The 23,073-nt window shown below is 41.9% G+C and overlaps 1 protein-coding gene across 1 annotated transcript in view; it reads right to left on the reverse strand.

The window, feature by feature from the left end:
* Positions 1-23,073, reverse strand: part of csmd2 (CUB and Sushi multiple domains 2) — a gene marked incomplete at both ends in the record, with an annotated part of 362,644 nt that overhangs the window by 319,018 nt on the left and 20,553 nt on the right. Inside the window, one exon of the mRNA XM_080787142.1 lies at positions 16,829-17,045. Within this exon, the coding sequence (XP_080643268.1) occupies positions 16,829-17,045 (217 nt within the window). The remainder of the gene's footprint in view (positions 1-16,828; positions 17,046-23,073) is intronic.

Genomic DNA, 23,073 nt, shown 5'->3' on the forward strand with positions numbered 1-23,073 from the left:
AGATTTTGGTTATCGTTTCAAGTCAACGAGGGGGAACCTTTTTACTGATGGACCAAACACTTGCGGTTTATCTCCCAGATACGGAGACGCCGATAGACATTAGTATAGCGTCTCAAACTGCTTGTAGAACGGCTATTTTCACTAGTTTGTGTCCCGGGCAAATGTCAAATTCCTTTTGGGTCTTGGGCTAAAACGTTTGGAAACCACTGCCCAAGAAGCAGGACGTAATCCAGAGTTACAGTCTTTACACAAGTAGAGATGCCCCGATACTGTATCGGTAAGGGAAAAGTATCGGTATCGGCCCTTATTTGTCATATCGGGTCATATCGGTATCGGCGACTATGCCAGTCTAACCACACAGGGGACACAGGGGTAAGGGGTTGACACTATGGCAAGTAAAATGTTGGGGCATGTGGAGTTTGCATTGGAGTAGCCCAAACTGCAAGTGTACGTTTGAGTGAGAAGTCTGCTCTAAACACAACACGAGATATATAGCTAGATATAGCTATAAACACAACACGAGATCACAACACTGGTATTGGTATTCGGTATTGGCCAACACAGAAATTGTGGATTTGGGATCGGAAACAAAAAAATCGGGACATCCCTAAAACAAAGTAATTGCTATTAAATGTTTAGATTGTTCAAGTTTGTCAGTCAGTCTAGTCTCATCTTTGAGCAGCTCTGCTTGTCATCCTTCACCGTTTCTGATAGATAGATTCAATTTATTGTCACTGCACATAGTATACAAATACTGGCATAGACATGTTGAAAAATGTCATTGGCCATATATGCACCTTTGATGCTATTTGAAGATTGTAAAACTACACCCTTTTCCTGACAGCAGTCATTAAAGCATTTGACAGTCCATGTTGTTTTCTTGTTTAATGTATCTTCATCAATCTATCTAGATAATATCTATTCATCAATCTCATTTTTCTGAAGTTTTGCATGGCATCCGTTTAAAGGTGAAACAGAGACCATACCTCAACAATTTCAACACAGTTCTCATTTCCACAATATTCCATCATCATGTTCTGGGAAAATCTTTTTTGCTCATTTTTTTCCTGTAAAACACATCAATTAGTCATTCAAGTGCATTCTGTGTTTCTGTTTTCTGTTTGAAAGTCAGATATGAACTTTAAAAGGCTGTCCTGCGGGGGCAGGGATCCAAAATGCTGAGCGTTGTGTATCTGTGTGTTCATGTGTGTGTGTGTGTGTGTGTGTGTGTGTCTATGCATACGTGTATATGTGCTGCTCTTCCCCAGACCTCCCCACAGTGCAGAGGTGAAAGCCGGCCCTCCAGCAGAGGTTAAAACGACCCTGTGTTACCACTTCCCACACACACCATTTGATTCCTGCGCTAAAAGGAAAGATTCTCACAGGCAATTAGACATCGAATCTACCAGCCTCCTCTCTAAGCTGTAAAGCACTGCGTCCCTCGGCCCCAAGGGCATAATCCCATCCAGATATATCTTCATGGTTACAGCTCTCAGTGCTTTGCTTTTGCAGGGAGTAAAACTCATTCCATTAACCTTAACATATACAGTAGGACACTATATTGCCGCTGTGCAACTAGCAATACTAGTGTTTTATGCTGTACCTTTGGCACAGAAAAGAGTAAAACTCATGCCATTACCATTGATGGCTTGACATACTCCGTTGCATGTTGGTGTCTCATAACGGAAATTAGCAGTAAACTCAAAGTGCGTCGCATTGCAGCGTGTTGTGAGCTTGTACATCAGCTATTTTCGGTACGTGACTCCGGCATGCAACTATTTAGAACAAATCAGGCTATAAAATGTACAGTAGGAAGACACTGTAACATCGCTGTGTGTTTGTTTGTTGTTTGTAGAGAAAAGAGGAGTAACAAGGTATAAAGAATGTCTGACACCAAAAGAAAGGAAAAATCACTTGAATAAGAAAACTGTGCTGCATGCTGTTTGCTCCTGTGTTTATTTAAAAGGGAACATGAGCACACTGGCAGTTCAGACAACAGGATACGAGGCTTGCAGAATGGGGAGCATGGTGCTTTTAGCAGAAGAGTGGAATGCTGTTTTACACCATGCAGAAAAAGGCCAAGCGGATTGAATCAGTGTATACCTGTTCATAAAATATAGTGCAAGAGTTTGAATATCACATATGTGGCTTGTCTCATACCTACCAAAATATATTTCACACTATTTAAAAGTGTGTGTGTGTGTGTGTGTGTGTGTGTGTGTGTGTGTGTGTGTGTGTGTGTGTGTGTGTGTGTGTGTGTGTGTCCTAATTACACCTCTAGAACAAAAAACTAAAACAGAAATTGGAACCATGGCAGGAAAGAAAGTAATATTGGGATCATGAACTCCAGGTGAACGAGGGAAATGCAGGGAGACGAGGAAGACGGCGATGAAGAACACAAGTGAATAATTTACTTGTGGGAGTGGTGATAAAATGTCTTACTCATCAGCACTGCTCCTTTTGAGCCATAAAAAGGCACAGCTTGCACAGACTCTTATGGGACCATTTTTACACTCCCACAATAAAACTTGCACTGAGGATTTTTGTGTGTGGCAACACAGAACTGATTAGGTGTCATATTCAGCTAAACTCATCACTTGCCAGATTAATGAGTATGTGTGTGTGTGTGTGTGTGTGTGTGTGTGTGTGTGTGTGTGTGTGCCTATATGCTGTCTGTGTGTGCGCGCTTGTGCGTGTGTGTGCATGTTTACATGATTGAAAATGCTTTGTCAGTTTGTTCGCATGTGCATGCGTGCGTGCGTGCACACACACATACCATGTATGTGGCCATGAGTGCAAATGTACAATATATCAAATGTGTGGATTTATGAGGAAATAGCACTAGTGGCACACAGTCAAATCTTGAGTGTTATTTTAACACTTTAGAATATACCAACATTAGAACATATAAGCACACATTAAGTTCTCAAGTTCGAAAACTGAATACGTAAACATATGCAAATCCCACAATAATAATAATAATTACATTATAAAAACACTTAACACTCTGAAACGGGTTGATGACTACAAGTATTTGGGTTCATATGTATCTTCTTCCCAAAAGGACTTTCAAACTAGGAAGGGTTTGGCCTGATCAGCCTGCAATGACATGCATAAGATCTGGTCATCCCAGTTTAGTAATGTTAAAAGTAAAAATATTTAGGACGACCGTTGAGCCGATTCTACTCGGAGGCTCGGAGACATGGACACTTTCAAAGAAACAAGAGAATCGGTTGGATGGCACTTACACCCGCCTTCTAATGAGAGCGCAAAATCCGTCATGGAAGAGCCACCCATCGACTAATCTAATATACGGCAACGTTCCCTGTGTTTCTTCGCTGGTCCGATCCAGAAGAGCGCAGTTTGCCGGCCACTGTTACAGAGCTGACAATGATCTTCCCTTCTTCTCTGGAGTCCTGCCTCAGGGCGGACCAGAGGTAGAAAGCTATAGTTCCTTGATGTCATCACTATGGACACATGCTTCAGTAGGCAGGAACTGGGGGTGGCAATGAAGGACCGGGAAGTCTGGCGTAGCATTGTGGAATCCATGATCTCAGTCGAGAAATTATGATGATGACGAAGTTCTCAAGAGTCTTACCAGTGTTGAGTGCTCTGTGGTTATGCATTATACGTGAGTTTACAGTTACATCCTTACCAAATGAAAGTAATAACAGCCCTCACGGAGTCATTTAAGGCACTTTATTGTTTCATCTTTACATGGGCACGGTAAGCTCCAAGCAGCAACACAACGAATGCGTTTTAGCCAAGGGCCTTCGTCAGCGTTGAAAATGTTGTTGTAAACAAGGTGTCACATTTATACTGTCAGACATCCTCCCCTGTCTGGGTTGATACAAACAACCAGCTAAACTCATTAAATAGAATAAGTATGCTGCAAGCAGCACCACAACGAAAGTGCAAACATAATAAAGTTACATATAACGAAAATGTCACAATGTTTGCCCATAAGACTTCAGGAATTCATAAGGCACTATGCTGGTATCAGTCTTTAAGTCCATGTTACAACAACATTATTAAATAGGTTCACAGGGCATCACTGGCTGAGTCCTTAAAGAGGAGGGGGAGTTAAGTACTCAGAAGAACTACACATAGCAAATAGTAGACACACATGGAGTGCCAAAGAGGCTGCAAACAGGCTTATTCTTAGTTGAAAAGGAAGATAGAGCAACAAAACCAGCTAGAAAACCTTTTTTTAACATTTTTAAAAGAGGGCATGTCTTAGGACTTAGGGCCTCTCGTCTCAAAAAAAAATATGTAACTTTATTATGTTGAGCGCCACCTGAGAGCACCACAGTCCGTAGATGCTTTTAAAAAGGGACTAAAGACCTTCCTTTTAGCAAGGCATTTGCCTAGTTGGACTTTTAAGCTGCCCCGTGTGCTTCTTTTAACCTTTTAGCTGCTTAGGTGTCCACATAATGTTTTAATTGTTTTTATTCTTATTTTTCTTTTTAAATATTTCAGCTTGTAGCACTTTTGAGATTTGTTTCAAATGTAAAGTGCGTTATAAATAAAATGTATTATTATTATTATTATTATGTTTGCACTTTCGTTGTGGTGCTGCTTGCAGCATACTTATTCTATGTAATGGGTTTAGCTGGTTGTTGTTTGTATCAACCCGGACAGGGGAGGATGTCTGACAGTATAAATGTGACACTTTGCCTTGTTTACAACATTTTCAACACTGACGAAGGCCCTTGGCCGAAACGCGTTCGTTGTGTTGCTGCTTGGAGCTTACCTTGCCCATGTAAAGAAACAATAAAGCGCCTTAAAGGACTCCGTGAGTGCCGGTATTCTCTTTCTTCTAAAGTGTTTCCTGACCGTGCACCCGCTAAAATGTTCCAGAGATTGAGACAGTGGAGTTGTGCGTGCTTCCCTCTTTTCAAAATGATCCTTACCAAATGACCAGGAAATGTGCACGCTCACACGCACACACACACACACACACACACACACACACACACACACACACGCACACACGCACACGCGCACACGCACACACCCGTGACCCTAGCATCCTGGAATGTGCGGTATAAGGGAGTGAGTGAGTGATGTGATTGGTTTATCTGCAGGCCATCTGCAGTCCATTAACAGTGCATTACATTGTGCTGATGTTATCTGCATTTTGCCCAACAGTGGACAGCTCTGAAACAACGCAGCTGGTCTAAGCTTTTCTTAATACAGCAGATATGGATGCAAAACTTCCAAAGTGATCAATGTTAAATTATTACTCCACAATGGTATGGTACTTAGCAAACATTCACGCTTTCATGCTACCGTAATGTAACAACAAACACTTACGTGGGTGTGTTCATGTGCACACATAGTAGGCGTACAGGGTGTTACTAGGCATAGGCAGTAGAGTACATGCATGAACACATAGTAGGCGTACAGGGTGTTACTAGGCATAGGCAGTAGAGTACATGCATGAACACGTAGTAGGCGTACAGGGTGTTACTATGCATAGGCAGTAGAGTACATGCATGAACACATAGTAGGCGTACAGGGTGTTACTAGGCATAGGCAGTACAGTACATGCATGAACACGTAGTAGGCGTACAGGGTGTTACTATGCATAGGCAGTAGAGTACATGCATGAACACATAGTAGGCGTACAGGGTGTTACTATGCATAGGCAGTAGAGTACATGCATGAACACATAGTAGGCGTACAGGGTGTTACTATGCATAGGCAGTACAGTACATGCATGAACACATAGTAGGCGTACAGGGTGTTACTATGCATAGGCAGTAGAGTACATGCATGAACACATAGTAGGCGTACAGGGTGTTACTATGCATAGGCAGTAGAGTACATGCATGAACACATAGTAGGCGTACAGTAGTAGACACAGTAGTAGACACAGCCCTATCTGCTACCAATGAACAAGTTCCCAATGCACATTATGAAGTGCTTTGGAGAAAGATGCTACCGTATGAATTCACCAATTACCATTATGCCCTTATTAAACTGTTTAATACCAGTAAGACGCCTGAGGGCGAGAAGCGACCTCGCCCAAAAGGGTGACAGCATACAGACTGCTGGGCGAGCACTAGCGCTTTGGCATGGGGGGGTCAGATCAACATATGGAAAGAATTCTGTACTGGCCATATATGGAGCGTGTCTTGAGTGTACAGATTTTGATTAGGTCAGATCAACATATGGAATGTTAGAACAGGTAAGCTCCATATATGGAGATCTAAGGGTGGCAGCGGGGGCAGTGTTTTGAGTGTACAGGGTTTGATGAGGGCCAAGGTAGGGCGGCTGCCGGGCGCAGATGCACTAATAACTTTGAGACAGACCCGTCTAGAGTTTCAATGGACAGGTACAGTATCAGTCAAAAGGGAGACATTGAAGAGGAAGGATGGATGGGGAAGGAATCAAGGATCAACTATCAGACCAAGGACCACATTGGAAATAAGTCTCACAACTTTGCTGTGTTTATATATCCTTATATAACATGCGTAATATCTAATAGAATCAAATCAAATCATTGGTGAAAAGGAATAAGAGAAAGCTTTCTTCATTCATTTGTTCCTCTCCTTTGTGTGGAGACTGCAGATAAGTCAATTACACTTACAGCAAACAAATCAAGGCTGACAAATGAAACAAGGTGACACTCAAATGCCGGCTGCTGTTTTTCACCGTGCCGCACAAATTGGTTTACAATAATCCTCAGGCAGAGAAACAATTAGGGATAAAATAAAACAAATTCAATGTCGTGTCACTCTTGGCCACAGCAAAGTGGCTAAGCTAAGAGCTAGCCATGTGATAGGCGGTTGTTTACGTGACAGTGTGCCTTTGTGCCTTTGTGCGTGCGTGCGTGCGTTGAACGGATGTGCTTGAAATGTTGAGTGGCTAGGCCAATTATAACGCTTAAGAATGTAGTTATTCTGAGCGTGGCTAATATGAGGTTAAGATGGAGAGAGAGAGAGAGGCAGGGAGAGAGAGCATTGGAGAGGACGGAGTAACTGATCCTATAATGAGAAAGTCAAGAGGATCCCTTAGACATTATACTATACACAGATATATACAGTATATCCTATATATACAGACTAGTATATCGAGCGTCGCAGTCTTTCATGACGACGACAAGCCCAGGAAATAATTCCCCATGCATTTTTCCATAGACATTTCAAAAAGTATTTATTTAAAGATCTGTAAGCCTCGAACAAAGCCAACTCAGATCGTGACAAATCATGATAACAAATTGGCCGAACAAATATTTTGAAAGAAGATGGCAGGGACTTTTTATGTTGTTTTTCTTCTTTGTAATTATTTGTTCGGCCCGACATATTGTGTTTGTTGTCATGATTTATCACGATCCGAGTTGGCTTTGTCCGCAGCGTACTGTAAACGTCTTTAAAAAATACTTTTTGAAAAGTCTATAAGGAAAATGAATGGGGCCTGTTGTCATCATGAAAGGGGGCCCAATGGAGTACTTGAGAACGACTGACATAGAAACATAGGTTTTTTCAGAAAACTGTCAGGATTTGTAGAAGTCGGGTCTAAATGGGTAAACAGCACAGCCGCTATAATAATGGCGTCATAATAATGTTCACACAAAAATAATTGTGCGAGTTTGTAGATTCTGGTACATGACACCAGTGCACAACTATATGTTAGGCAGTTAAAAAAAATTACCTATGGAAATACATTATAGGAGGAGTGAAACTCGCATAAAGGAATACAAAAAACACCCAACAACTCCTGGATTATTTCTGTGCTTAACAAACAAGGTTAGCTTTAAGTGCAGGGGCGGAACGACTGGAGAGTGATGGAAACCAGGGAGGAGGGGAAAAAACAAACAGATGAGTGCCCAGAGCATTAGTCAGCTTAAAAGGATATGCTATTTATCCCAATCCAGCGCGCTCACTATTTATCATATACTATATGTGCGCACACACAGGTGTGCCAGAGAGCGCACGTGCACTCAATCACATGCACATTCCAATCCCTCTCTCACTAATTAAGCCATCGTTCTTTGAGTTCATTCACTCACTTCATATCTTTCTCTCTGGTCCAGCCTCTCTCTCTTCTCTCTCTCCCTCGCTATAGTCTCTCTCTCCATTGCTATCGTCTCCCCGTCCCTCTCCTCTCTCTCTTGTCCACTCACTCTTCTCTCAACCATCACACCCACTTCTCTCGTACACCCTCCCTCTAATCTATCCCTCCATCTCTCTCTCTCTCTGTCGTACCCCTCCCACCATCAGCGATTTCTACTGTAAGGCCTCCAGAGCCTTATCGATGAATTATTCAAATGTCCACAGAGACTGTGTGTGTGTGTGTGTGTGTGTGTGTGTGTGTGTGTGTGCATATACTGTACGTTTGGGTTCCTTGGGCACCGGATGCTCTACACACCAGCTGGCTGAAATGTCAGCGTCCATATCGGTCTCATCTCTCTGTAGCCTATACGCCTCTCCTTCGCTTCGTATCTCCCTCTGTCTCTCGTCATTTCTACTGGGCATACACTGGGAACACCGCCGCTCGGAGAGCGCATGTGATTAGCCAGCCCACTGTCAGGGACACAGCAGTGACCCATCTAAGCTCTTGACCTTGGCTATTTACCTTCCCACTGGGCTGGCCGTCTCGCTCTCCATGGCAGAGAAAATGAGTGAGTGAAGGCAAGACCAAAGGATAAGGCATCAGAGTCGACAGGAAATGGATCTAGACTTCACATATGACGGTGTCACATGCCACAAAGAGCCAATAGCCGGAGTTTCATAACTGACACACACACACCGCGTGCCTTGTCACCGCGCACATTCGCTCTCCTCTCTCGGTTCAAATTTAATTCAATCTTTCTTTATGTTCAACTGCGAGAGAACACATAATGATGTTGCCAAAAGCAAGGTACACAGAAACACAATGAATCCAACATCTTAAATGTAATAGATTCTGTGATACAAACATATTGCTTTTACAGGCGGTCCAGAAACAGTTGGCTTTAAAGCCGACTAAAATATATCTTTCTTATATCAGTGACCTCTCTGTCCCTTTATCTCTCTCGCTGTATATGTAAGGCAATCTTCTGTCTATTCATTCTTGTGACTGTGCATTGCGTTAAGGTAACGCCTAGTTTAAAATTCAGCATCACTGTGTAATACAAACTGACTTTCTGCGTGTGTGAAACATTGATCCCATGCAGGGCAGGCTACCAAACTGACTCGATAAGCAGGAGAGTGCACTGCAACAAGTCACCTGCAACAGGCGTCTAATGGCTTGGCAAGAACACCCATTTGACATGGGACAGCTAGTGTGTGTGTGTGTGTGTGTGTGTGTGTGTGTGTGTGTGTGTGTGTGTGCCGTGCAAGCTCTTCATCCATTATCTAATTTCACAAGGTGTTTGCCTATTAAAATAATTAGACCACTATGCCCTGCATGTTGTCTGTAGGCAAAACAAAGAATGAAAGACGAGCGTAATGAGGAGAAACGCGACTCCATGGAACACTACTGAAAAACAGAACAACGACTCCATGGAAGACTACTGAAAAACAGAACAACGACTCCATGGAAGACTACTGAAAAACAGAACAACGACTCTATGGAACACTACTGAAAAACAGAACAACGACTCCATGGAAGACTACTGAAAAACAGAACAACGACTCCATGGAACACTACTGAAAAACAGAACAACGACTCCATGGAACACTACTGAAAAACAGAACAACGACTCCATGGAACACTACTGAAAAACAGAACAACGACTCCATGGAAGACTACTGAAAAACAGGACGACGACTCCATGGAAGACTACTGAAAAACAGAACAACGACTCCATGGAAGACTACTGAAAAACAGAACAACGACTCCATGGAACACTACTGAAAAACAGAACAACGACTCCATGGAAGACTACTGAAAAACAGGACGACGACTCCATGGAAGACTACTGAAAAACAGAACAACGACTCCATGGAACACTACTGAAAAACAGGACGACGACTCCATGGAAGACTACTGAAAAACAGAACGACTCCATGGAACACTACTGAAAAACAGAACGACTCCATGGAACACTACTGAAAAACAGAACAACGACTCCATGGAAGACTACTGAAAAACAGAACGACTCCATGGAACACTACTGAAAAACAGAACAACGACTCCATGGAAGACTACTGAAAAACAGAACGACTCCATGGAACACTAATGAAAAACAGAACAACGACTCCATGGAAGACTACTGAAAAACAGAACAACAACTCCATGGAAGACTACTGAAAAACAGAACAACGACTCTATGGAACACTACTGAAAAACAGAACAACGACTCCATGGAAGACTACTGAAAAACAGAACAACGACTCCATGGAACACTACTGAAAAACAGAACAACGACTCCATGGAACACTACTGAAAAACAGAACAACGACTCCATGGAACACTACTGAAAAACAGAACAACGACTCCATGGAAGACTACTGAAAAACAGGACGACGACTCCATGGAAGACTACTGAAAAACAGAACAACGACTCCATGGAAGACTACTGAAAAACAGAACAACGACTCCATGGAACACTACTGAAAAACAGAACAACGACTCCATGGAAGACTACTGAAAAACAGGACGACGACTCCATGGAAGACTACTGAAAAACAGAACAACGACTCCATGGAACACTACTGAAAAACAGGACGACGACTCCATGGAAGACTACTGAAAAACAGAACGACTCCATGGAACACTACTGAAAAACAGAACGACTCCATGGAACACTACTGAAAAACAGAACAACGACTCCATGGAAGACTACTGAAAAACAGAACGACTCCATGGAACACTACTGAAAAACAGAACAACGACTCCATGGAACACTACTGAAAAACAGAACGACTCCATGGAACACTAATGAAAAACAGAACAACGACTCCATGGAAGACTACTGAAAAACAGAACAACGACTCCATGGAAGACTACTGAAAAACAGAACAACGACTCCATGGAAGACTACTGAAAAACAGAACAACGACTCCATGGAAGACTACTGAAAAACAGAACAACGACTCCATGGAAGACTACTGAAAAACAGAACAACGACTCCATGGAAGACTACTGAAAAACAGAACAACGACTCCATGGAAGACTACTGAAAAACAGAACAACGACTCCATGGAATACTACTGAAAAACAGAACAACGACTCCATGGAAGACTACTGAAAAACAGAACGACGACAGCAACAAAAAGTCAACACGGACTTGGAAATATGCCCAGGAAGTAGCGTAAACCACAAAACAAGAACACAGGAAAAGCACTCGTGTCTCCAGGTCCTATTTCCTTGTCATAGCTATAAATAGCTATAAAATAGCTATAAATACCATGTTTTACATCGAAATTATTTTATATTAGAAATTCTAATTATATGATCTATGAAGGTGAGAAACACAAAAACAAATAAAACAGGTGATGTGACTGGCCGGAATCAGTGTAGACTATAGAAGGTCCTCATCTGGAGATGTTTGATGTCTCTTTGAAGAGATGGATGGATGAGAGACAGAAAGTCTGGACACCACATTTTTAATTCTGGCATTTTTATACTATAAACGACACGTTATATTATTGTTTTTAATGAATGTAAAACAAATCGATTACATATTGGTGCTCCTTAGATTTTGGTGGGTGCTCCTAATTATTTTCTGGCACCAGTGCTACAAAGTAAAAAAGTTAATTTCGAGCCCTGGTACAGGGTTTGATGAGGACCAGGTAGGGCCGGGTGTTAATTTTCGGTCCTGTTGAGAACTCTAGTTTTCGCCGGCTGCCGGACATGGCTGCACTAATAACTTTGGGGCAAGCCCGCCATATGGGCCTACAATTAATTGCCTATATATATATATATATATATATATATATATATATATGCAATTAATTGTAGGCCCACTTGCAGCAACATATCGACCCATACGTTGGGGATCAGACTGCATCGCCGGTGACCTTCGAGAGCCTCATTCCATTGTGGGAATTAGGACACCCATTACATCAAGAACAAAGCACCACGGACACAGTGCATGGACGTGACTACCAATGGCAGTAAAAAACCCACACAGTGAGTAACACCCAGGATGTGGGGGACATAAATTCACAGCCATCTAGTTGATTATTTCTCTAATCTGGGCCTAGTGAGCCCAATAATTCAGCCACACGTGTTGAGGGAAGAATATAAATCCCCTTTTTACTTTGCCCCAGCGGGACTGGAGATGATGAAAGACAAACTGCAGTATCAGTCTTCCACTTACGAGCTCAGATGAACAGGAGCGATAAATATTAAGGTGTGCGAGTGTGGGTGTGCGACGCACACCCACACTCGCACACCTTAATATTTATCGCTGTGCGTGTGCGTGTGTTTCAAATCACTAAAATGTGACTGAAACTAAATTACACTTTATTTAAAAAACTGTGACTAAAACTAAATCAAGATTCGCTGTAAAAATCAACACTACACCAGTGCTTCTCAACCTGTGGGCCGTGAGGATATTGCAAGTGGGCACCCAAATATTTGGCAAAACACAAAGATTGTATTGATGTCTGATACAACATAATATCTAAAATATAGATAATAAAAATATATATAATAATATAATTATGTAAAAACAAATGGCATGGTATTTTTCTTTAAAACCTTTTTTCATTGTGACACAGCTAAATAGGAACTTCAACTAAGTATACTACTATTAGTCAAAAGTCGGAACATACCGGTAATTGATTGATTGATCATTAGAATAAACATGCTGTGACCATCTGACCGCGCACGCATACACACACGCACGCACGCGCACCCTGTGACACCACCATTATCCTCAGAGTGTATGTGGGGTTATGTGGTGTATGTGTGCTCCAGTGAGCCTTATGTAGGTCTTATCTGGGCCACGGGCAAAAAATCTGTCCCTTCAATGCTCCCCCCCCCCCCCCCCCCCCCTCCTGCCAGACGCCCTTAAACCATTAAGACCGGAGACCAGATAGATTTTAATTAAATGTCTTCTAAATCATGACAGTTTTCTGAAAAACTTGGTACTCAAACTTTTTCATGTTGGCCGCCGACCCCATCTGAAAATATGTTGTTCCAGGGACACCCCGCCCCCCCCCCCCCCCCCAGAAGCAAAGATATGAGTTAAAAATAACGTTTGCTATGAAAGAAAGTATTCAAAGGAGATGCACGCGTTTTCCCCGATTTAAAAAAAATAGCAGATCTACAAGCTCATAGCGTGGCACTGGGTGCCGCACTATGAGCTTGTAGATCAACAGCTAAAGTTTAAAATAATGGTTAAAGTGGTTAAAAGCTAATACACAGACGCGTTCCAGGTCTTGGTGCGTTAAGTCTCTCTCCTCCTCCACTCCATCAGCGCCATCCTCTTCTCAGTGGAGGACCACTGAGAAGAGGACATGCAGAGACCAACCACACACATTACTTCACACACAATAGATTCTTTCATTTCTTTCTTTTTTTGTTTTACCACTGCTGAGATGTGCTTACAAAGAGCCTACAGGTAAAAAAGGTGATGTGACAGCGCCACACTGGCTAATTCTGGATGGCAATAATAATGTTCCCGGTTGAAGGTGACGGGTAGTGGGTTGGGCGGTGGCGGGGGTGGGGGGGGGGGGGTGGCTGGGAACAATTACGAGAGTGTTGCCGTAATCACTCCGGAATGACTTTGGCTAAAAGCCGGTGGGTGCATATACTGCACAGTGACGAGCCCATTTGGATACATTGGAGCTAAATGAACACTTAGGATTTTACTGTGTTGAAGGTTGTCTGAACACATCGTGAAGTATAGCATAGTATGTACAGCATATCAGTATAAATAGTATAGTACAGTGGTTCCCAAAGTTTTTCATGTCAAGGACCCCCAAATTGGCATGTATTAGCCCGCGAACCCCCATGCATAAGAAAAGATTTTTATGACTATAGCCGTGATTCTCAACTATTTTAATTTCAAGGACCCCAGCTTGACATGCATTAGGCTACGGACCCCTATTTAATTGCCATCTGTGACCCCGATTTATATTGTGAAGTCACTGCTAATTTAACTCTGAGAGTTACAGACCCATAAGGGTCCATTAGTTTCCTAAATATCATTTAGCTGGGGACCCCCTGGAACTCCCTCAAGGACCCCTAGGAGTCCCTGGACCCCACTTTGAGAACCGCTGGTATATATATATATATTATGGCATGGCACCTAGAGGGCGAGCCGCCTATAGAAGTTTTGTGTCTGTAGTGTACAACCAACGGGCTGACCAGTGCCAAATGTCTTGTGCACACTGGCAATAGTATAAATATATATTTTTCTTCTTTTTTTGTGTACACATTAACAATATCAGATCCACTGTCCGCACCAATTGCCAGTCCAAAAAATGAAAGGCGCAAACAGAATAAAGAAGTAATCTAGGGCCTTTCTGTGTAGGGTTTGCATGTTCTCCCAGTGTCCCCTAGGGTAGGTACCCTCACAAAAAACATGCAGTAATCCTGGTCTCTATACTGCCTCCCCCTGGCCAGCCGGGGCGCCTGATGTAGGGGAAAGGAACTGGTTGTAATAACATGTTCCTTCTTCCACACGCTACGTCCAACCAGGGAAACTCCCAACTGTCAGGTGAAAAGAAGGACTCCTCATGCATAGAAGGAAGCATGCCATTCCTGGAACAACATATTTGGAGATGGGGGTCCGCAGCGAAATAAAGATAATTCTGGGGGTCCTTGACATGAAAAAGGTTGAGCACAGCTGACATACTGTAGAAACATAGGTTTTTCAGAAAACTGTCTTAGAAGACTTTTTTTAGAATCGGCCTCAGGTCTAAATGGGTTGTTAAAAGGGTTGAGAAGCCGCTTGGTGGTACAATATCTGGCATTGGATTAATAGCATCTACAATAGCACTACACTTCTCAGCCCACACTGCCATAATAGCTACATTCACTGCAATGGCACATACGTTCCAATTGCAACAATGAGCGCATTGAAGGACATTCATTTTTAAATGCACTTTCAGAAACAAACTCACACAGTAATAAAAGTAATCTGTAAAACAAGGCATAAAAATCTATGTTTGCCATATGTTTTAGTTAGTTGGAGTTGCATAGCGTCAATTCAAAAATAGGTTCTGTACTTAATAAATCAAGTTACTATTTGTTTATTCTTGAGCTGATTGAGGGCTCCAAATTGATTCAAATATAGAAAGTGGCTAGAAGGCAGTCCCATGCGTCAATTGCATAATTAGCTGAGCGGCTGTAGTAAATCAGTCATTTATTCCATGCACCTTGCAGTGCAGATTGCACATATGGCACAGGGCAATTTGCAAATGTGTAAATCTGGCCCTCAGAGAGAAATTAGCAGGCACATTTTTCTAAAGGAAAGGTACAGGAAAAAAAGAAAGTCTATAATAGTGAATTTAAAATTGGACACCTTATTATGTATGTACTGTATATAGAATAATAAGTTCAAGTGTTTATCTGCGATGAAATGGAAGGCAACATTCTGACGCCGTTATGTCCTTAGAGGAGCAAACAGACAAAAAGAATGATCGGATTCGGCAAACACACGGAGCACACAAAATGGAGAACAGGCAGGAACAGGAACAGATAAAATATTAAAAAGTAGGCGAGGAGGAAATGAAGGGAACAGAGAAATTGGAGAGAGCCGCGTGAGAGAGATGGGGAGAAAATTACTTTCAACATGAATGGGAGATGAGAGCAATGGAGGAAGCCTGGATTATCATTGTGTATCTGTGTGTGACTGTGTACGTGTGTGCGTGCAATATATGGATGGAGATTCTTATATTCCAGCATGTCACTCATGGACAGACAAAACATACATCAAATACTTTACAGATGGCTCTAGAAGGAAGAACTTTGCACGCTCTCTCTCTCTCTCTCTCTCTCATAATAATGCCCACACACATACACATGCATTGCATGCACGCACGTCCAATACAACATATTGCAACATAGCGCACAAAGAAATGTGTTCACATGTACTGTATACTGGACCCTATATCTTTTACACTTTCCCTGCTGTGTTTTTAATGTCTATATTACTCACATCTGTTCTAGGTTTCTGACTTCTGAGCATCTTTTTTCCCCCACATTTCTCTTATTTCTATTCTCTTCATCTTCCCTCGCTTGTCAAGCACTGAAGAAAGCCCAACGGTTTCTCTATATCCCAGAAGAGAGAGTCGATATGTACAACAGATGCCTAGAGGTCCAGGCATGGGAGAGGATGAGCAGAGTGGTACAACATGTCGATCCATAATGGATTTTCCTCTCTCTTTCAATGTCTTTTCTGTAGGAAAGACACAGCTCAGATGCCCACTGGCACAGCGTCAGAGGACGAGGAAGGGGAGACGAGGAGGGAGAGTCAGTGTGTGTGAGAGAGACGCAGTGGTGTAAACTCAAGTACTGTACTTTAGTAAAATGTTGAGGTATTTGGATTTAGTTTTATAAGGGTGCTGATTTTCTTATATGCATATTAGACATGCAATGTAGGCTAGACATAGGCTAGTCATACATGCTATAATGACTATCACCAAAAGCTCAGCCTTTGCGATTTATTTTTTAACACAAATACCATTCTATATATAACCACCATGTGCATTGGTGAAACATCAGTAAGGTATGAAGGTATAAAATATACTGCCTAAGCCTTCACTTCCAAAAAAGCTACCAATCAATAAACTCTGAAATGTATCCTCACTGTGTCTATAAAGTAAAAAATCTCAGGTTAATGGAAGAGGAAAGCAGAAATTAACCGTTTAAGGAAGGCTTTTGTACACATTTGTACACACGCACGCACGCACAAATTAAAACTTGGGCATCCCGATACCTTGTGCGCAGGTTCCCAGGGCTGGGCGGACCGTCGTACACAGAGAGGAGGTCAAAGTCCTCCTCCAGGGCGAAGCCTTGGAACACCAGCTGTATCCGGTTGTGTTCGGCCGCCACGATCACCCACGTGCAGTTGGCATAGTTGGGGTACCCGTAGGGGTAGCCTGGGCTCTCTATCGTCCCATTGGGACTGTGTAGTGTGTAACTGCAGTTCTGAGCTGTATAGGACAGAGGAGAGGACAAATAGAAATTGGTTAGTGGACAATTACACAAGAAACACTCAAAAGCCATAATAACCTCTAAATTGAAGCAGAGTGCAGAAATGTAAATGACTTGCACATTTTACAAATGCAAATAAATAAATACACGAACCAACTGAGCCACACACACACACACACACAAGCCTTTAAACCGTAAATTGAAGCAGAGTTCAGAAATGTAAATGTATGTACATTTTACAAATGCAAATAAATATGCACAAACCAATTCTGAGCCACACAAACACAGTAAAACACAAACACACACACACACACTCACACAACACACACACGCTTATGCAACACCAATTTGCACCTACAGTGTGATAAGTCATTAGGAAAAATGGTGCTAAATAGCTGGTAAGCCCAACATTCTCTCACCTCCTCCGTCACACACACACATTCGCTTTCACCCTTTCACAGCGTCTGTGAGATGGCAGACACGTGCACGCACGCCACCACCTTACACTTAACTTCATGCACTTCTCTTTTGCAGTTTTTGCCATTCTCATAAAAGCACTGCACGCACTGCTCTGAAAAGTTGCAAAATGACAGCATCCCGATCAGTACGGAAGAGCATCCCCAGGCTAAATGTCTGTGTCATCAGACTCTTAATCAGTGGGACTTCACTCTAATCCTGAGTAGCACTCCAAAGTGTACTGTATGTCTTTGTACGGCGCCGTATTGTGTGCAACATGCATGCGTTTAATGAGAAAAAAATTGTGTTGTGTTGTGGTAACTGAAAAAAATAACCATAAAGGCAAAAATCTGGAATTATGTATTTATTCCAAAATCGTAAGAGATTTTTTTGTCACAAACTGGCCAATAAGTAGCCTACATGAATCTTGCCTCCTCCAAACAGTAAAACATTGACTGCAACTTGGCAACTTGTCTGTCAACAAAAGGCTATACTATGGATGGGGTAAAAACGGGACGTAAAAACAAATCCATTCATTCACACACCGATGGCGGGGAGTCGGGGACATGCCAGATCTACACTGAGATAGGGAACTCCCGCTCCGAATGACGAGTGGTGTTTCCGGACCAAAATATCCCTGATTATCTTGTAATGTGAGCAAGACACAAAGCCAGGAGGAGCTGGGGATAGAACCAGGAACCTTTCGATTCCAAGATGCTATAGCTCTACCTCCTGAGCCAACCCCTGTAATGTACAACATGGAACTCAGTGATTATAGTAGTGATCTGACGTTGATCGCTCGACACTCACACATTGACAGACACATCTCTCTCTCTCTCTCTCTCTCTCTCACACACACACACACACACACACACACACACAGAGCAGGGTTAACGTCAAAGTTAATTTGCACAGGGAACTGTCAACTCCAAGACAGCTTGAGCATGTGCTGTCAGATTACAGCTCACTGTGAGCCGCACAAATATAGAGATCAACTCTGATTCCCTTTTGTAATTTAGTGTGAGAGTGTGAGTGAGTGTCCACATGCATCCACAAGGACCTAATTGCATAAAATACCGCAATTTGGACCCTTGAAATGAATTACATCCATACAATACATTCAAACATGCAATATTATACTGTTTTGTACAGTGGTTCTCAAACGTATTCACATCAAGGAACTCCAAATTAATATGTATTTGGCCGCGGACCCCCATCTTAAAATAGCCGTGTTGTTGTTTTGTTTTAGTTGAAACAGAGGCACATCCCCCATCATAGATGGAGCAGATGAGAAGGTCATGCAAGAATACATTATATACACTAGTGTGTACAGTGAATACATTCTCTTACAATGTTCTTCATACAAATTATTGTTTATTTTGCCTTTGTTTGCCTTAGCCACAGTCCTCCATTTCAATGCTGCCTGATTAAAATGCAATTTGGAGAGTTTAATTGGAGGACATCTGTTATCTGCATAACACACATTATTATTCAAAAAAACACCAACAACGTAACACATGGGGATACTGTACAAAAGATAAATCAATGTATGGAAATTAGCTAATTTAGGCATTAAAAAGAATACATGAACCTTGTTCAACAAATGTATACCTTTGATGCGCGAAAGTCAAAGATATAAATAATAAAACTAAATCTACTGTAAAATCCCTCCAGGGACTTCAGTCAGAGCTGGTGAAACATGCAGCCTGTGCAACCTTTGTGTGTATTCACTGCTGGGCAGCCCTAACCCCAAAGCTTCAAATCCTTCCAAATCCTTTCGCTCCCAAATAGGCCTCCTGCCTGGAAACCAGTGGGGAATAACTTAGGTAATCAAGTGGCAAGCATGAAAGCAGAGCAACAAGCAAGGAAGAAAGAAGTAAACCTGGACCAATTCTCAGTCATTCAAATGTTTGCTTCTCTGCCAAATAAACAGTTTAATGACAGGGTGCTTTTCATGTTTTACTTCAAGAATGAAGATAATGAAAAAGAGTCAACATTGCACAGCTGAGATAATCTCTGAGTGGCCAGGAGCGAGAACTTAATGTTCTTTTGGAACATTGGAGCGTGCCGTTTATTTATTTGTTCGTATAAAGTTATTTAACCACCACGGTATATTTGCCGTAGTCTATAGCGAAAATAGCCGCACAACGTGCCGCGATGCCAAATGACCTTGCAGATCTGCTACTTTTACTATTTTTGAAAATGTTGACGAGGGAATAAGACAAACAAGCACACATACTGTACTGTACGTTGTACATCATTTCTTTTCTTTCTCTTCGTGTAGATGTGGGATTGGGTGAGAGCCCAAAAAATGGTAAATGTAATAGTGCCTTTATCCAGGGTGCTTTACAATGATTGTGCAATGTATAACATTCACACAGGAAACCATGTAAGGCACCAACCTTCTCATCGGGAGCAAAATAGGGGTTCAGCACGTTGCTCAACGACACTTCGACACTAACTCTTGGGGAGCCCGGGTTCGAACTGGGTTCCCAAGCGGACGCTCTACCTCCTGTGCCACTGCCGCCCCATATGGGATGTGTGACATTTAAACCCTACTCACTCAAATTCACAACACATTTCACGGTTGATGCAAGAAGTGACTGCATGTCTGGGAATTTGATTGTAATAGGAAACACACAAAGGTATCATTTGTCTTTGCTGTTCAGAATCTGCTGCAGAGCCAATTGAACAAATCTACAGTATATGCGACACTGAACAGGACTGGAAACCTGGAACTACAAATCTATATGGGACACTGAACAGGACTGGAAACCTGGAACTACAAATCTATATGGGACACTGAACCGGACTGGAAACCTGGAACTACAAATCTATATGGGACACTGAACCGGACTGGAAACCTGGAACTACAAATCTATATGGGACACTGAACCGGACTAGAAACCTGGAACTACAAATCTATATGGGACAGCTGAACCGGACTGAAAACCTGGAACTATATGGGACACTGAACCGGACTGGAAACATGGAACTACAAATCTATATGGGACACTGAACCGGACTGAAAACCTGGAACTACAGAACTGATATGAGGACAAGATGGATGGATGGATGGATGGATAGATGGATGGATGGATGGATGAATCAATCAATCAATCAATCAATCAATCAATAATTTTAAGTAAAGCACATCACAACACACTGAGATTAAAATAACTATATATAAACAATTTTTCATGACAACCCGAGGAGAAAGAGATATCCATCCCACGTACTGTACAGCAAAGGGTGAGCTCTCAAGACACAGCATTAGTTTTATGTCTGATATCCTGAGGTGCTCCTGTGATGCAGCAGTTAGTTTTATGTCGCATATCCTGAGGTGCTCCAGTAATGCAGCAGTAAAATACATGTCCACCTAGGGATTTGAATCCACGGCCCCTGGTTATGAATTGCATAACCAGAGGGCCATGCTCCGGGTTGCTCTCCCAACAGGCATTGTTCCCAACATGCATCGGCCTAATATGAATGACTAAATTGGGAGATTACAAAAATAATAATAATAGGCTGAATGCTGCTTTCCGGCATGGCATGGAAAGGAGTAGCATTTTCATTACTTTCACCATAGTAAATGCTGCATTCATGGTCTGGAGAGGGCAGTTGTTTTACAGACGGGTAAAAGGGCAGGGGCTCAAGCCCCCTTTGATGTCTATATGTGTGCACTGTCCCTGGAGTGGGTGGATCGTGGAGCTTAATTTCCATCCATCAGCTGTCTAAAACCCAGGAGGATACTAATACTAATTTGGCATCTTCGTGTTATCTGCTATCTGGATACAGCCTTTCTTTGTTTTAAAGAGTTTCAGTTACTGTCTCAACTCTCAATATTCACATTTTCAGTACAAAATATCAATAAACCCATCTTTTCTCCTTTCTTATACATATTCATCAAAATCACCATATGCATCTTTTCATTCATATTCCCATTCCCATGTGTTTACAGTTTTCACAGAATCAATACTGTACTCTTTGGCTTTTACCAATCTGTTTAGAATGAATTATTTTAAAATGTCATGTCACCGTGAACTTATCATCATGAAATCACATTACTCAAATACTTCAGAAGCATTCTGTTCTGAAAACAAGTATTGGCATACTACAATGGACATAGGCTAGCCTCGGCCGGGAGGCGAATAGCCAAGTAGCAACGCAGCACCGTATAGCCTACACTACTTTAGGCTAGCTGGCATACTGGAGAGAATTCACTATATAATAACGAAAATAAGCATTACTAAACTAAAGCTTTTAACACTAAGGGAGCAACACAAAATAATACTGTCACTGAAACAAACCAAAACGTCACTTTGTAAACAGCGGGAATAATGGCTGCCATGCATTTGACTGCTAGACCTAGATTCAACTCCATCAAACTAACACAAACTGACGTCATTTCTGGCATAAAACCAATACTTACTTTGTGTTAGTACAAAGTGCTCATATTGAACATTATGTTGTGTTCTAATACTTAATTTACCTGAATAAACAGGGAAAAACGGGAGACAGTCAGTTTGAGTGTTGTTTCATCTCTTCCTTGTTCATTTGAATGGAGACGTCAGACGTCATCTGAGCACTGAGCAACTACTAACACCTGTGTCAAAAACGGATTTGCCACCTTGTGGTGAAACGTGGAATAGGCCTGCTCATTCCCAATACACAATAATTAAGGCTCTATATACTGGCCTGGAACACTAAACATGGGTGATTTTCACCCATGTTTAGTGTTATTGATTGAAAACTTTATTTCCATATACAAACAACATGTAAAAACACAACAGTAAATACAAAAACAACAACACAGAAATAGCCTATGTATCAGGCTATTTTCACTCCAGGCAGTCCTTGTCAATTAAAAACATATAAACATTGCCTCCAGTGTTTCCAGAAACATGATGAGAAGACTGTGTCACTCTGTGTGATCCCTGTTAAGGCCATAATTAGTGCATTATTTGATTCCCTCAGTCTACACGTGAATCTATACATAAAATTCCTCAGTAAAGCATGAAAAGCATGTTATGTTTTTGTAATTTTCATAATGTTGCTGATGTCTGAGGTGGGTAGGTCTTTCAGTACCTTCATGATGCTCAGTGACATCATAGAAGGTAGGTTTGTTTCCCTGCCCACATCCCTGGTTTTTTCTACAGGTGTTCGGGTGAATTTCACCTGTGTTAAGAGATAGTATGATATACACCCACAATGGATTTCTTTTCCCTTTCTCTCCACATGTCCCTGCAGGAATGGGTGGACCAAAGGAGAAGTTCCCAGCTCCAATAGTTTTCTCTTGTTTTGTTTTAATAATATGCTAGTTTTTCACCGATTTTGCCCCCCTATGATAGCCCTAGAGTACCCCAAGAGTACCTCAAGTTGCCATGTCTTGCTGTAGGCCTACTTCAATATATTTTGATGAGAAATATTTTTTATAGAATATTTTACAATGGGTAAAATATACCCGTGTTTAGTGATGGTGTAACAAAAATATGTTTAGTGTTCTAGAGTTAAAAATACAAGAAAAAAAACATACGGTAATAAAACAAAAATGTGACAACCCATGTGTGT

This window comes from Protomyctophum bolini (genome assembly GCF_963924005.1).
Source record: "Protomyctophum bolini genome assembly, chromosome: 17".
Classification (NCBI taxonomy): domain Eukaryota; kingdom Metazoa; phylum Chordata; class Actinopteri; order Myctophiformes; family Myctophidae; genus Protomyctophum; species Protomyctophum bolini.